This window comes from Staurois parvus, unplaced genomic scaffold (genome assembly GCF_062004578.1).
Source record: "Staurois parvus isolate SC_StPar_1 unplaced genomic scaffold, SC_StPar_1.0 ptg003144l, whole genome shotgun sequence".
NCBI lineage: Eukaryota > Metazoa > Chordata > Amphibia > Anura > Ranidae > Staurois > Staurois parvus.
Genome location: NW_028320940.1, coordinates 145,280 through 162,500, shown reverse-complemented (window position 1 = coordinate 162,500; position 17,221 = coordinate 145,280). Strand labels below are relative to the sequence as shown.

At 53.4% G+C, this 17,221-nt stretch overlaps 1 protein-coding gene across 1 annotated transcript in view; it reads right to left on the bottom strand.

Moving 5' to 3' along the window:
* LOC149428551 (protein O-GlcNAcase-like) overlaps window positions 1–11,760 on the bottom strand; it is a gene marked incomplete at its 3' end in the record, with an annotated part of 26,279 nt that extends 14,519 nt beyond the window's left edge. Inside the window, exon 1 of the mRNA XM_089667275.1 lies at window positions 11,354–11,760. Coding sequence (XP_089523401.1) covers window positions 11,354–11,507 — 154 coding nt within the window. The remainder of the gene's footprint in view (window positions 1–11,353) is intronic.
* Window positions 11,761–17,221: the final 5,461 nt, after the last annotated feature.

The following is a 17,221-nucleotide window of genomic DNA, read 5'->3' as shown; positions in this document are numbered from 1 at the left end:
CAAAGGTTAAGTGAACGTCTCTCCTTTTTATCTGCTTTCAGGTGTGATTTCTATATTGCCCACACCTGTTACTTGCCCCAGGTGAGTTTACAGGAGCATCACATGCTTGTAACATTCTTATTTATCCGCAGTTGTGAAAGGGTGCCAATACTTTTGTCCAGCCCATTTTTGGAGGTTTGTGTGACATTATGTCGAATTTGCTTTCTTTCCTCCCTTTTTTTGTTTTGTCCCAATACACACAAAGGGAATAAACATGTGTATAGCAAAACATGTGTTAATGCAATACGTTTCGTGAGAAATACATGATTTCCTGGAGAAATATCAAGGGTGCCAACAATTTCGGCCATGACTGTATATATATATATATACACACACACATATATATATATATATATACACACACATACACACACATATATATACACACACACATATATATATATATACACACACACACACACACACACATATATATACACACACACACACATATATATATACACACACACACACACACATATATATAGATATACAGTTGTGTCCAAAATTATTCAACCCCCACTGAAATTGAGTGTTTTGGCCAGTTTGACATTGCTTTTGATCATTCAGTCATCTTGCTTACATTTACATTAAAGAGGCACTTGTAGGTCAGACAAATATAACATAACAGTTATAATGAAATAACCACAAATGTCTTTTCTGTGCTCACAGCATTATCAGTTTTATTCAACCCCCAAGTGACATTCAATCTTAGTACTTAGTACAGCATCCTTTTACAGTTATAACAGCTTTTAAACGTGAAGCATAGCTTGACACAAGTGTCTTGCAGCGATCTACGGGTATCTTCGCCCATTCTTCATGGGCAAAGGCCTCCAGTTCAGTCACATTCTTAGGCTTGCGCACTGCAACTGCTTTCTTTAAGTCCCACCAGAGGTTCTCAATCGGATTTAAGTCTGGTGACTGCGATGGCCACTCCAAAATGTTCCAGCCTTTCCTCTGCAACCATGCTCTAGTGGACTTGGAGGTATGCTTGGGATCATTGTCCTGTTGAAAGGTCCAACGTCTCCCAAGCCTCAGGTGTGTGACGGACTGCATCACGTTTCCATCCAATATCTCCTGGTACTGAAGAGAATTCATGGTACCTTGCACACGCTGAAGCTTCCCTGTACCTGCAGAAGCAAAACAGCCCCAAAGCATGATTGACCCTCCACCATGCTTCACAGTAGGCAAGGTGTTCTTTTCATCATAGGCCTTGTTCTTCCTCCTCCAAACATAGCGTTGATCCATGGGCCCAAACAGTTCTAATTTTGTTTCATCAGTCCACAGAACACTATCCCACAACTTTTGTGGTTTGTCCACATGGCTTTTGGCATACTGCAGTCGACTCTTCTTATTCTTTGGAGACAGCAAGGGGGTACGCCTGGGAGTTCTGGCACGGAGGCCTTCATTACGCAGTGTGCGTCTTATTGTCTGGGCTGAAACTTCTGTACCCACATCTGACAAATCTTTTCTCAGTTCCTCAGCAGTCACACGGGGACTTCTCTCCACTCTACGCTTCAGGTAGCGCACAGCAGTCGAAGTCAGCATCTTCTTTCTGCCACGACCAGGTAGCGTTTCAACAGTGCCCTTTGCCTTGAATTTGCGAATGATGCTTCCTAAGGTGTCTCTTGGTATGTTTAACATCTTTGCAATCTTCTTATAGCCATTGCCCTTCCTGTGAAGAGAAATCACCTCTTCTCTTGTCTTCCTGGACCATTCTCTTGCCTTCACCATGTTTGTAACCACACCAGTAAATGTCTAGAAGGAGCTGAGTATCACAGTCATTTTAAAGCTGCCTAATTGGTGCTTATTATGCTTGATTGCTGCTCGGTGACATCCACAGGTGTTTTCAATACCTGATGGAAAGCACCTGTATGAACCTCTGTTCTTCAGAGTGGTAGTCTTTAAGGGGTTGAATAATTGTGGCAATGAAGAAACCACATAAGAACCATTTACTACTGTATTACATAAACAATTGATGTCATTTTAGTTGCATTTGGGTAGTTACAACGTCCTTGTAGGATTTGATTCTGAATACAATTCCAAATGTACACTATAGTCCCTAAACCCCTTTACAGCATTGGGGGTTGAATAATTTTGGACACAACTGTATATATATACATACACATACCCGCGCCGCCATTTGCGACCACGGATGTCAATCACCGGGTCCCAGCCGATAATTACCCGCCGGCGCCCAGTGATTACCGAGCATCTCTGACGGGGAGGAGAACCGTTTTGTTTACAAACAATCGTCCTCCGTCAGCTGGAGCACAGCCATCCCGATCAGTGTGACACCCCCCCCCCCTAGTAAAACACTCCCAGCACACAGTTAACCCTTTGATCGCCCCTCACATTAACCCCTGCCTTCCCAGTGTCATTAGTACAGTGTCAGTACTTTTTTTTTTTTTTTTAGCACTGATCATTGCATCAGTGTCACTGGGGATGTCAGTGACACCAAGTCAGTTAGCTCCCCCCCAGTGTCAGAATGTCCGCCGCAGTCCCGCTAAAAGTCGCCGATCGCCGCCATTACTAGTAGAAAACAAAAATCCCAGTATCTATACCGCCATTTGTAAACGCGATAACTTTCACGTAAACCAATTCATTGACACATATTGGGATTTTTTTTTTTGTTTTTTTTATTTTAGCAAAGACACGGAGCAGGATACATTTTGGCCGAAATTTATGAGGAAATTTGATTTTTTTTTACTGGACGTGTTTAATAAAATAAAAAAAAAAATCCCAGTATCTATACCGCCATTTGTAAACGCGATAACTTTCACGTAAACCAATTCATTGACACATATTGGGATTTTTTTTTTTAATTTATTTTTTTTTAGCAAAGACACGGAGCAGGATAGATTTTGGGCGAAATTTCTAATGAAATTTTAGTTTTGTTTTTTTTTTTTACTGGACGTTTTATACCAAAAAGTCCAAAATATTGTTTTTTTCCCCTCACAATTGTTGGTCTTTTTTTTTTTTGCTTAGAGCGCAAAAAATTAAAAACCGCACAGGCGATCAAATACCACCGAAAGAAAGCTCGATTCAAAAAAAAAAAAAAAAAAATAGTAAATTTAATTTGGGTGGAGCGTTGCATGACCGCGCAATTGTCAGTTAAAGCAATGCAGCGCCGTAATGCAAAAAATGGCCTGGTCAGGAAGGGGGGGGGATCCTCTGGAGGGGGAGGGGTTAAACTGATGACAAATATAGAAATCTTACTCTCTGTGTAACAGATGAGTGATACGAAGCTCTGGTTTTAAAGAAAAAGATTTTATTGAAGTAGGTATTCTTAAAGTGGCGCTTCGCTCTCCCAACCAATAGGAACGGTTTTTATTCCTTATGCTGCTACCATAAAAAAAATAAATAAATAAATGGACAGGATGGTATATTTGCTTGTTTTTTTTTTTTTTTCATTTCCTCAGTTACTTCCTGGTTTCTGGCCTAGGCCAACGATGTCATACATTCCAGGAGTTTTCTTGAGTGGAGGGGCTTTCCCAGGCAAGCACACCATTCTGCCTGCATGCCTGAGCTAAGGACAAATAGATTCAAGGAAGTAAATGCTGCATGAATCATCTGCCCTTACTCAAGATGGCCACAGCTAGGAATGCTAGGGGGGTGTTTTTTAAAGCTATTGGAGACACGGATGGATGGGGGAGAATTTGCTTTGAATATGAAAGCGGAGCTCCACCCAAAAGAGGAAGTTCCGCTTTAAGGCCTTGTCCCCCACCATGTCCTGTGGTCTGATGACACCAAGATCAACTGATTGGGTTCAGATGGTGTCAGGCGTGCGTGGCGGCAACCAGGTGAGGAGTACAAAGACAAGTGTGTCTTGCCTACAGTCAACCATGGTGGTGGGAGTGTCATGGTCTGGGGCTCCATGAGTGCTGGGGAGCTACAGTTCATTGAGGGAACCATGAATGCCAACATGTACTGTGACATACTGAAGCAGACCATGATCCCCTCCCTTCGGAGACTGGGCCGCAGGGCAGTATTCCAACATAACGACCCCAAACACACCTCCAAGACCACCACTGCCTTGCTAAAGAAGCTGAGGGTACAGGTGATGGACTGGCCAAGCATGTCTCCAGATCTGAACCCTACTGAGCATCTGTGGGGCCTCCGTGTGCCTACAACCAAGCATGGTGGTGGGAGTGTCATGGTCTGGGGCTGCATGAGTGCTGCCGGCACTGGGGGGCTACAGTTCATTGAGGGAACCATGAATGCCAACATGTACTGTGACATACTGAAGCAGAGCATGATCCCCTCCCCCCGGAGACTGGGCCGCAGGGCAGTATTCCAACATAACGACCCCAAACACACCTCCAAGACCACCACTGCCTTGCTAAAGAAGCTGAGGGTAAAGGTGATGGACTGGCCAAGCATGTCTCCAGACCTGAACCCTACTGAGCATCTGTGGGGCCTCCTCAAACAGAAGGTGGAGGAGCGCAAGGTCTGTAACATCCACCAGCTCCGTGATGGCGTCATGGAGGAGTGGAAGATGGAAGGTGGAGGAGCGCAAGGTCTCTAACATCCACCAGCTCCGTGATGGCGTCATGGAGGAGTGGAAGATGGAAGGTGGAGGAGAGCAAGGTCTCTAACATCCACCAGCTCCGTGGTGACGTCATGGAGGAGTGGAAGACGGAAGGTGGAGGAGCGCAAGGTCTCTAACATCCACCAGCTCCGTGGTGACGTCATGGAGGAGTGGAAGATGGAAGGTGGAGGAGAGCAAGGTCTCTAACATCCATCAGCTCCGTGATGTTGTCATGGAGGAGTGGAAGAGGACTCCGGTGGCAACCTGTGAAGCTCTGGTGACCTCCATGCCCAAGAGGTTTAAGGCAGTGCTGGAAAATAATGGCGGCCACACAAAATATTGACCCTTTGGGCCCAATTTGGACATTGTCACTTAGGGGTGGAGTCACTTTTGTTGCCGGCGGTTTAGACATTAATGGCGGTGTGTTGAGTTATTTTGAGGGGACAGCAAATTTCCATGTTATACAAGCTGTACACTGACTACGTCACATTGTAGCAAAGTGTCATTTCTTCAGTGTTGTCACATGAAAAGAATCAAAGATTGACACAAATGTGAGGAGGTGGGGGGGGGGGGGGGGCTCACTTCTGGGAGATACTGGATATATATCTACACAACACATTATGCACATAGACACACACACTAGAAATGGGAGATCCATGATGACAATGGGGGGGGGGGTCCTTCAGGGTAATTGTTATGTAGTAATACTAATAACTGGCGACACTGACCCACCACCCGGTATAGGAAGCACCTGGCCAGGTGGGGGAGGGGCTTCTTTGGGTTTTCTTTAAAAAAGTGGGTGTGTCTATTTGTTTGGGTGGAGGGGAATCCTCTCTGGGGGAGGGGGGAATATCAGGAAAGGGGGAATCCTCTATCAGGGGGAGGGGAATCCCTTCTGGCATTGGGGGGGTATATAAGGGACGGAAAACCTCTGATGGGGGAATATCGCAAAGGGGGAATCTCCTCCGAGGGAAGGGGGGGGGGATTTCGGGGAAGGGCGATCCCCTCCGAGGGAAGGGGGGGATATCGGGGAAGGGCGATCCCCTCCGAGGGAAGGGGGGGGGATTTCGGGGAAGGGCGATCCCCCTCCGAGGGAAGGGATATCGGGGAAGGGCGATCCCCCTCCGAGGGAAGGGATATCGGGGAAGGGCGATCCCCTCCGAGGAAAGGGGGGGGGAGATCGGGGAAGGGCGATCCCCTCCGAGGGAAGGGGGGGGGGATATCGGGGAAGGGCGATCCCCTCCGAGGGAAGGGGGGGGATATCGGGGAAGGGCGATCCCCTCCGAGGGAAGGGGGGGGATATCGGGGAAGGGCGATCCCCTCCGAGGGCAGGGGGGGGGATATCGGGGAAGGGCGATCCCCTCCGAGGGTAGGGGGGGGATATCGGGGAAGGGCGATCCCCTCCGAGGGAAGGGGGGGATATCGGGGAAGGGCGATCCCCTCCGAGGGAAGGGGGGGATATCGGGGAAGGGCGGGGATATCGGGGAAGGGCGATCCCCTCCGAGGGAAGGGGGGGGATATCGGGGAAGGGTGATCCTCTCCCACAGGAAAGGGGGGGATATCGGGGAAGGGCGATCCCCTCCCAGAGGGAAGGGGGGAATATCGGGGAAGGGCAATCCCCTCCCAGAGGGAAGGGGGGGATATCGGGGAAGGGCGGATATCGGGGAAGGGCGATCCCCTCCGAGGGAAGGGGGGGATATCGGGGAAGGGCGATCCCCTCCGAGGGAAGGGGGGGGGATATCGGGGAAGGGCGATCCCCTCCGAGGGAAGGGGGGGGGATATCGGGGAAGGGCGATCCCCTCCGAGGGAAGGGGGGGGGATATCGGGGAAGGGCGATCCTCTCCCAGAGGGAAGGAAAGGGGTGTGGCACTCCTCTATAGGGATCAGTATGGGGTCTCCTCTATAGGGATTGGTATGGGGGAGGGGTCTCCACTATAGGGGTTGGTATGGGGGAGGAAATGCTCTGTAGGGGTGGAGAGAGGGGGTCTCTTCTACAGGGGTCAGTATGGGGGTCTCCTCTATTGGGTGTGGTATGGGGGAGGGGATGTTCTGTAAGGGGGGGAGGGGGGTCTCCTCTATAGGGTGTGGTATGGTGGAGGGGATGCTCTGTGGGGGGGGCTCCAATATAGGGGGCGATAATGCTCTGTGGGGAGGTTCTCCTCTATAGGGGTTGGTATTGGGGATGCTCTATCTGTGGGGGGGAGCTCCTCTATAGGGGCAGTATAGGGGAGGGGGGGATCGTCTCTATAGGTGGTCGTTTGAGGGAAGAGGATGCTGTGTGTGTGGGGGGGGGGGTCTCTTCTATAGGGGGAGGTAACACTGTGCAGATGGGGGGGGGGTCACCTCTATAGATGGGTTGTATGGAGGAGGGGAGCTCCACTACAGGGGTGGGGGGTAGTCTCCTCTGTAGGGGCCGGAATGGGGTCTCCACTATAGGGGTCGGTATGACGGAGGGGGTCCCTATAGGGGCCGGTATGGGGGAGGGGGTCTCCTCTATAGTGGCCAGCATGGGGATGCTCTTGGGGGGGGGGGGTCTCCTATATAGGGTCAGTATGGGGAAGATAGGTCTCCTCTATAGGGTGTGGTATGGGGATGTTCTGTGGGGGAGGAGAGGGGCCTCCTTTATAGGGGGCGGTATGGGGGGGAAGGGTATGCTCTGTGTGCGTTGGAAGGGGGTCCCTTCTATAGGGGGCGGTATGGGGGAGGGGGTCTCCTCTATAGTGGGTCGGTATGGGTGAAGTGGGGGGGTCTCCTCTATAAGGGGTGGAATGGGGGAGAGGATGCTCATGGGGGGGGGGGGGGGGGTCTCCTTTATAGGGGGCAACATGCGGTCTCCTCTATAGGGATTGGTATAGAGGAAGAGGGGTCTCCTCTATAAGGGGTGGTATACAGGAAGGGGATGCTCGGGGGGGGGGGGGATTTACTCTATAGGGGTCAGTAAGGTGGAGGGGGTCTCCTCTATAGGGGGTGATATAGGTGAGAGGGTTCCTCTATAGGGGCGGAATGGGCGAAGGGTTTCATCTATGGGGACGGTATCCTCTATAGAGGGGAGTATGGGGAAAGGGGGGCGCTATAGGGGTCGTCTTCTCTATAGGGGTTGGTATGGGGGGAGGGAATGCCTCGGGGGGGGGGGGTCTCCTCTATAGGGGATAGTATCGGGGAAGGGAATGCTCTGTAAGGTGGGGGGGGTCTAATCTACAGGGGTCAGTATGTGGGAGAAGGGGGGGTCTCCTCTATAAGGTGTGGTATGGGGGAGGGGATGCTCTGTGGAGGGGACTCCATTATAGGGGGTGGTAATGCTCTGTGGGGGGGGTATCCTTTATAGGGGCCATATGGGGAGGGTCTCCTCTACAGGGGTTGGTATTGGGAAAGGGGATGCTCTGTGTGAGTGGGGGGGGGGGGGGATCTCCTCTATAGGAGGCTGTATGGGGAAGGGAGGTCTCCTCTATAAGGGCGGTATAGGGGAGGGGGATCATCTCTATAGGTGGTCATATGAGGGAAGGGGATGTTGAGTGTGTGTGGGGGAGGGGGGGGTCTCCTCTATAGGGGGAGGGGACACTGTGCAGATGGGGGGGGGGGATCAAGTCTATAGGGGGTTGTATGGAGGGGATGCTCTGTGGGGTAGGGGGGTTCCTCTATAGGGGGAGGTATGGGGGGGGATGATCAATTTTGTAGAACTCGGGATGGGGGATCTCCACTATAGGGGTTGGTATGATGGAGGGGGGTCCCTATAGGGTCCGGCATGGGGGAGGGATGCTCTGTGGGGGGGGGGGTCTCCTCTATATGGGGCAGTATGTGGAAGGGGGGGTCTCCTCTATAGGGTGTGGTATGGAGGAGGGGTTGCTCTGTGTGTGTGTTGGGGGGGGGAGTCTCCTCTATAGGGTGTGGTATGGAGGTGGGGTTGCTCTGTGTGTGTGTTGGGGGGGGGGGGGGGGGGTCTCCTCTATAGGGTGTGGTATGGAGGAGGGGTTGCTCTGTGTGTGTGTGGGGGGGGGGGGGAGGGTCTCCTCTATAGGGTGTGGTATGGAGGAGGGGTTGCTCTGTGTGTGTGTTTGAAGGGGGGTCTCCTCTATAGGGGGCGGTATGGAGGTGGGGTTGCTCTGTGTGTGTGTTTGGGGGGGGGGGGGGGGGGGGTCTCCTCTATAGGGTGTGGTATGGAGGAGGGGTTGCTCTGTGTGTGTGTTTGGGGGGGGGTCTCCTCTATAGGGTGTGGTATGGAGGAGGGGTTGCTCTGTGTGTGTGTTTGAAGGGGGGTCTCCTCTATAGGGGGCGGTATGGAGGTGGGGTTGCTCTGTGTGTGTGTTTTTTCTCCTCTATAGGGTGTGGTATGGAGGAGGGGTTGCTCTGTGTGTGTGTGTGGGGGGGGTCTTCTCTATGGGGTGTGGTATGGAGGAGGGGTTGCTCTGTGTGTGTTTGGGGGGGTCTCCTCTATAGGGGGCGGTATGGAGGTGGGGTTGCTCTGTGTGTGTGTTTGGGGGGGGGGGTCTCCTCTATAGGGTGTGGTATGGAGGAGGGGTTGCTCTGTGTGTGTGTGTGGGGGGGGGGGTCTCCTCTATAGGGTGTGGTATGGAGGAGGGGTTGCTCTGTGTGTGTGTGTGTGTGTGTGTGGGGGGGGGGGGGGGGGGGGGTCTCCTCAATAGGGTGTGGTATGGAGGAGGGGTTGCTCTGTGTGTGTGTGTGTGGGGGGGGGGGGGTCTCCTCTATAGGGTGTGGTATGGAGGAGGGGTTGCTCTGTGTGTGTGTGGGGGGGGGGGGGGGTCTCCTCTATAGGGGGCGGTATGGAGGAGGGGTTGCTCTGTGTGTGTGTTCGGGGGGGCCTCCTCTATAGGGGGCGGTATGGGTGAGGGGTCGGTCTCCTTTATAGGGGGGCAAAATGTGGTCTCCTCTATAAGGATCAGTATAGGGGAAGAGGGATCTCCTCAATAGGAGGTGATATACAGAAAGGGGATGATCTGGGGGGGGGGGGTCTACTTTATAGGGGTCAGTATAGTGGAAGGGGGCTCCTCTATAGGGGTCGGTATGGGGGAAGGGGTTTCCTTTATATGGGAGCGATATACTCTATAAGGGGCGGTATGGGGAAAGGGGGGGCCTCTATAGGGGTTGTCTCCTCTATAGGGGTCAGTGTGGGGGAGGGGGGTTCCCCTCTATAGGGGTTGGTATTGGGGAAAGGGATGCTCTGTGAGGGGGGGGTCTCCTCTATAAGGAGCGATATGGGGAAGGGGGGGTCTTGTCTACAGGTGATGTATGGGGGGGTGCTCTGTGGAAGGTGTCTCCTTTATAAAGGACAGTTTCTTCAATAGGGGTGGTACGGGGGAGGGGATGCTCTGTGTGGGGGGAGGTGGGGGTCTCCTCTATAGAGGGTGATATGGGGAGGGGGGTTCCTCTATAGGGGGAGGGGATGCTCTGTGTGTGTGTGGGTCTCCTCTATAGGGGGCAGTATGGGGGTGGGGAGGTCCCCTCTATAGGGGGCAGTATGGGGGAGGGGATGGTCTGTGTGGGGGAGGGGCGGTTTCCTCTATAGGGGGCAGTATGGGGGAGGGGAGGTCCCCTCTATAGGGGGCAGTATGGGGGAGGGGATGGTCTGTGTGGGGGAGGGGAGGTCTCCTCTATAGGGGGTAGTATGGGGGGAGGGGATGGTCTGTGTGGGGGAGGGGAGGTCTCCTGTATAGGGGGCAGTATGGGGGAGGGGATGCTCTGTGTGGGGGAGGGGAGGTCTCCTCTATAGGGGGCGGTATGGGGGTGGGAATGCTCTGTGTGGGGGAGGGGCGGTTTCCTCTATAGGGGGCAGTATGGGGGAGGGGATGCTGTGTGGGGGGGGGGCGGTTTCCTCTATAGGGGGCAGTATGGGGGAGGGGATGCTGTGTGGGGGGGGGGGGGAGGTCTCCTCTATAGGGGGCGGTATGGGGGTGGGAATGCTCTGTGTGGGGGAGGGGCGGTTTCCTCTATAGGGGGCAGTATGGGGGAGGGGATGCTGTGTGGGGGAGGGGTGGTCTCCTCTATAGGGGGCGATATGGGGATGCTCTGTGTGGGGGAGGGGAGGTCCCCTCTATAGGGGGCAGTATGGGGGAGGGGAGGTCCCCTCTATAGGGGGCAGTATGGGGGGAGGGGATGGTCTGTGTGGGGGAGGGGAGGTCTCCTCCATAGGGGGTAGTATGGGGGAGGGGAGGTCTCCTGTATAGGGGGCAGTATGGGGGAGGGGATGCTCTGTGTGGGGGAGGGGCGGTCTCCTCTATAGGGGGCAGTATGGGGGAGGGGATTCTCTGTGTGGGGGAGGGGCGGTCTCCTCTATAGGGGGCAGTATGGGGGAGGGGAGGTCTCCTCTATAGGGGGCAGTATGGGGGGAGGGGATGGTCTGTGTGGGGGAGGAGAGGTCTCCTCTATAGGGGGTAGTATGGGGGAGGGGAGGTCTCCTCTATAGGGGGCAGTATGGGGGAGGGGATTCTCTGTGTGGGGGAGGGGCGGTCTCCTCCATAGGGGGTAGTATGGGGGGAGGGGATGGTCTGTGTGGGGGAGGGGAGGTCTCCTCCATAGGGGGTAGTATGGGGGAGGGGAGGTCTCCTCTATAGGGGGTAGTATGGGGGAGGGGAGGTCTCCTCTATAGGGGGCAGTATGGGGGAGGGGATTCTCTGTGTGGGGGAGGGGCGGTCTCCTCTATAGGGGGCAGTATGGGGGAGGGGATTCTCTGTGTGGGGGAGGGGAGGTCTCCTCTATAGGGGGCAGTATGGGGGAGGGGTGATATAACACACATTGGGGGAGGGGTATACAGAGTATATACAGACTGACCCTCCACCACCCCGCACAGGAAGCGCCTGGCCCGGGGGGTGTCCGGCTCCTCCTCTCCGGGGGGGGCGCTGAGCTCTCCGGTGAGGGGGGTCGGGCTGGTTCCGGTCGGTTTGTCCGGCTCGCTGGGGCCGCTCTGTCCATCCTTCTGCACCATGGCGGAGCGCAGTGCGCAGGCGCGGGACGGATCCGGCTGGAACCGGTCTCCTGTCTTCTCTCCTCGGCGCTCCCTCAGCGCCCCGCTCTCCTCCTCCCTCGCAGCGGGGATCGGCTGACTCCCGGCGGCGCTCCGATCTCCTCCTCTCTCTCCTCTCCCCGTCCTCCTCGGTGTCGGTCCCGTATGGCGGAGCTCTCCCCTCACTCTACAATCTCCGCTCCTCTGTTTACTCCGCAGTACGCCTGCGCGGGGGGCGGGGCTGACAGGACGACTCTGACAGGCGGTGCGTGTTGGCGGCGGAGGGTGGAGCCTGAATAACTCTTCCGCCAGACTGCTGGGGGAGGAGATGGGGTGGAGGGCGGGGCCTGAAAACCTTTTCCGCCAGACTTCTGGAGGAGGGGCCTGAGTACCTCTTCCGCCAGACTTCTGGAGATGAGGGGAGGAGATAGGAGGGAGTGGTCTTCCAGGATAAGTTTATGGAAGGGGCGGGGTTACCGGAGGCGTGGTTTTCTATTTCAAATCTGTCACATGGGTGCAGCGCTGGGAGGGGCGGGGCGCGGTGGGATCAGGATGGTCTATGGGCAGTCATTTGTGCAATGCTGTGCTGAGCCTTCAGCCCCCTGATCCTGACTCCTCCCCCTTGACCCTTTCCCTGCCACAGCCATGTTTGCACAGTCTTTTTAGGCCTGAAGATGACCCAACCCCCTGAATGTGTCGTGTTTTCTGAAAGCAGACACCCCGGAGAATAAAATGGTGGCGTTTCCAATTTCTTATGTCACAAAATATCAGCACAACCATTTAGGAAGCGCAAAAAAAAAAAAAAAAGGCTTTCCATTCATTTTAGGGCGTGAAAGTGCAATAAATCAACTTTTTCGTAAAATGTAAAAAAACGAAAATAAAATGTTGCGCTGAGTCAATGGATACCAAATATGTCAAACCTTTCAAATTGCGTGCTCCTGTGTCACATGGGGGAGGCGGGACTGGGGAGGGGCCAAGGGGGATCATGTTAGGAAAGGCTCCTCTTTGTGCAATAATGTGTAAGCTTTTAACCGCCCGATCTTGACTCCTCCCCTTTAACCCTTTCGCTGTGAGAGCCATTTTTGCAATCCTCAGCAACAAACGTCTGTGCCCAATATTTTCCATTGGTGACTCTTTAAAAGCATCAATATACTAGGTTGCATTACAAGTCAGTGGTACGTGATGACGTCAGCAGGAGGCTCTGCCCTTTACGCGTTTCGTCATTAAAAGGACATCTTCCTGTTCTGCCAGGTTTGATGATTTATGTGTGATATACATGTATTATCTATATCAGGGCTTGAAATTTCCATTCGCCCGCTCGCCAAATGCGAGGGGAAATCCCTTTGTGGGGAGCACAGATGAAACGGGTGGCTTGCAATGAAACGGGTGGCTTGCAATGCGATCCCCAGGCCCTAGGGATCGATTTGCGTTCCACTTGCGCTCCAAGCCTCATTGTGAAGCCGAGTTCTGGTTTCCGACTTCCGGTTTCTTCGCCACTGCTGCGGGGGACACGAGGAGAGGCCCGCTCTACACCGCCTTGGGGACACGAGGCCCGCTCTACACAGCCTTGGGGGACACGAGGCCCGCTCTCCACCGTCTTGGGGACACGAGGCCCGCTCTCCACCGCCTTGGGGACACGAGGCCCGCTCTCCACCGCCTTGGGGACACGAGGCCCGCTCTCCACCACCTTGGGGATACGAGGCCCGCTCTCCACCACCTTGGGGGACACGAGGTCCGCTCTCCACCGCCTTGGGGACACGAGGCCCGCTCTCCACCGCCTTGGGGGACACGAGGCCCGCTCTACACCGCCTTGGGGGACACAAGACCCGCTCTACACAGCCTTGGGGGACACAAAGCAAGCTCTACACCGCCTTGGGGGACACGAGGTCCGCTCTACACTGCCTTGGGGAACACGAGGCCCGCTCTACACCGCCTTGGGGAACACGAGGCCCGCTCTACACCGCCTTGGGGGACACGAGGCCCGCTCTGCACCGCCTTGGGGGACACGAGGCCCACTCTACACTGCCTTGGGGAACACGAGGCCCGCTCTACACGGCCTTGGGGGACATGAGGCCTGCTCTACATGGCCTTGGGGGACACGAAGCCCGCTCTACACCACCTTGGGGGACACAAGGCCCGCTCTACACGGCCTTGGGGGACATGAGGCCCGCTCTACATGGCCTTGGGGGACACGAGGCCCGCTCTCCACCGCTTTGGGGGACACGAGGCCCGCTCTCCACCGCCTTGGGGGACACGAAGCCCGCTCTACACCTCTTTGGAGGACACGAGGCCCGCTCTACACAGCCTTGGGGGACACGAAGCCCGCTCTCCACCGCTTTGGGGGACACGAGGCCCGCTCTCCACCGCCTTGGGGGACACGAAGCCCGCTCTACACCTCTTTGGAGGACACGAGGCCCGCTCTACACCGCCTTGGAGGACACGAGGCCCGCTCTCCACCGCCTTGGGGGACACGAAGCCCGCTCTACACCCCTTTGGAGGACACGAGGCCCGCTCTACACCGCCTTGGAGGACACGAGGCCCGCTCTACACCGCCTTGGGGGACACGAGGCCCGCTCTACACCGCCTTGCAACCAATCAGCTTCTAACTTCAGTTTGTTCAATTAAGCTGGAATCTGATAGCAGACGTGGTAACACACGTGGTCAGAAGAGCACCAGCTGCACAGCTCCCGATGTACACAGGACCATGTCTTTTGGCACACTGACTTATGAAGGTCGGTGCTCCCTGTGACTGTGTTTGTTACCATCTGTTGGCATGTTGCAAAACTAGTCTGGAAATTTTTTGATACCCCCTCGTACTTACAACCGAGAGCAAGACTTTTATATACTGCAGCTTACCAGTCCCGAGGATCGGATCGCACTTGCAGCTCATTCGATGGGCCGCCCTACCCAAAAGCAATCGCTGACCCTGTTGCAGAAGACATCCATGCATCTTGGCGTGTGAAAACGCACATGTTATCAGATGCTTGCGAGTGGCAGTAACATAGGCACCACTGCATGGCAGGAAAGCGCAGGATTTTGCACATCCCCGCATCACACAGGTCTACTGGCTGCGTTAGCTTTCCATTTCCGGCTAAATACATTTTCAGCAAGTACAGAAAATACCTGTCGATCCTGATGGGAATGAAGTATCCTCGTCGCTTCCTGTAAATGAGAAACAATGTTGCAACTTTCCCAGCCTTCTTCTGTGAACTACACGACCTGTCCTTTCTAAGGAGGGTGACAACACTGCTCCCCTATAGATGCAGTACAGTGATGTGTTGTCACCCTAGGACAGGGAGTGTGTTACTGGTAGACATGTGCAGTTCCTTTCGTTCCGAATCAAAATTCGGACAAATTTTCCGTTATTCGGGAGATTCAGATGTATCCGAACTTCGAATGACAATAGTAATTGAGCAAGAAAATTCGAATTCGAAAACAAATTTGAAAAACAAAACAATTCGAATTTGAAAACAAGAATAGAATAAAATAGAAAAGAAAATAAAGAAATAGAATAGAAAAGAAAATAGAGAAAAAAAAAAGAACAGAATAGCAAATAAAAGAATAGAACAGAATAGAGTAGAAAATAAAGGAATATAGAAGAATAGTTACATAGTTAGTCTGGCTGAAAAAAGACAAAATCCATCCAGTTCAAACATTATAAAAAAAAAAAAAGTTAATAGAATCCATTGGAATAGAATAGAAAAGAGTAGAGAAAAAAGAGCAGAAATAGTGCCCCATCATTGGTGTCAGTGGGAGGAATAGTGCCCCATCATTGGTGTCAGTGGGAGGAATAGTGCCCCATCATTGGTATCAGTGGGAGGAATAGTGCCCCATCACTGGTGTCAGTGGGAGGAATAGTGCCCCATCATTGGTGTCAGTGGGAGGAATAGTGCCCCATCATTGGTGTCAGTGGGAGGAATAGTGCCCCATCATTGGTGTCAGTGGGAGGAATAGTGCCCCATCATTGGTGTCAGTGGGAGGAATAGTGCCCCATCATTGGTGTCAGTGGGAGGAATAGTGTCCCATCATTGGTGTCAGTGGGAGGAATAGTGCCCCATCATTGGTGTCAGTGGGAGGAATAGTGCCCCATCATTGGTGTCAGTGGGAGGAATAGTGCCCCATCATTGGTGTCAGTGGGAGGAATAGTGCCCCATCATTGGTGTCAGTGGAAGGAATAGTGTCCCATCATTGGTGTCAGTGGGAGGAATATTACCCCATCATTGGTGTCAGTGGGAGGAATAGTGCCCCATCATTGGTGTCAGTGGGAGGAATATTACCCCATCATTGGTGTCAGTAGGAGGAATAGTGCCCCATCATTGGTATCAGTGAGAGGAATAGTGTCCCATCATTGGTGTCAGTGGGAGGAATAGTGCACCATCATTGGTATCAGTGAGAGGAATAGTGTCCCATCATTGGTGTCAGTGGGAGGAATAGTGCCCCATCATTGGTATCAGTGAGAGGAATAGTGTCCCATCATTGGTGTCAGTGGGAGGAATAGTGCCCCATCATTGGTATCAGTGAGAGGAATAGTGTCCCATCATTGGTGTCAGTGGGAGGAATAGTGCCCCATCATTGGTGTCAGTGGGAGGAATAGTGCCCCATCATTGGTGTCAGTGGGAGGAATAGTGCCCCATCATTGGTATCAGTCAGAGGAATAGTGTCCCATCATTGGTGTCAGTGGGAGGAATAGTGTCCCATCATTGGTGTCAGTGGGAGGAATAGTGCACCATCATTGGTGTCAGTGGGAGGAATAGTGCCCCATCATTGGTGTCAGTGGGAGGAATAGTGCCCCATCATTGGTGTCAGTGGGAGGAATAGTGCCCCATCATTGGTATCAGTCAGAGGAATAGTGCCCCATCATTGGTGTCAGTGGGAGGAATAGTGTCCCATCATTGGTGTCAGTGGGAGGAATAGTGTCCCATCATTGGTGTCAGTGGGAGGAATAGTGCACCATCATTGGTGTCAGTGGGAGGAATAGTGCCCCATCATTGGTGTCAGTGGGAGGAATAGTGCCCCATCATTGGTGTCAGTGGGAGGAATAGTGCCCCATCATTGGTGTCAGTGGGGGGAATAGTGCCACATCATTGGTGTCAGTGGGGGGAATAGTGCCACATCATTGGTGTCAGTGGGGGGAGTAGGGCCCCATCATTGGTGTCAGTGGGAGGAATAGTGCCCATCATTGGTATTATTGGGAGGAATAGTGTCCCATCATTGGTGTCAGTGGAGGGAATAGTGCCCCATCATTGGTGTCAGTGGGAGGAATAGTGTCCCATCATTGGTGTCAGTAGGAGGAATAGTGCCCATCATTGGTGTCAGTGGGAGGAATAGTGCCCCATCATTGGTGTCAGTGGGAGGAATAGTGCCCCATCATTGGTATCAGTAGGAGGAATAGTGCCCATCATTGGTGTCAGTGGGAGGAATAGTGCCCCATCATTGGTATCAGTGGGAGGAATAGTGCCCCATCATTGGTGTCAGTGGGAGGAATAGTGCCCCATCATTGGTGTCAGTGGGAGGAATAGTGCCCCATCATTGGTATCAGTGGGAGGAATAGTGCCCCATCATTGGTATCAGTGGGAGGAATAGTGCCCCATCATTGGTGTCAGTGGGAAGAATAGTGCCCCATCATTGGTGTCAGTGGGAGGAATAGTGCCCCATCATTGGTGTCAGTGGGAGGAATAGTGCCCCATCATTGGTGT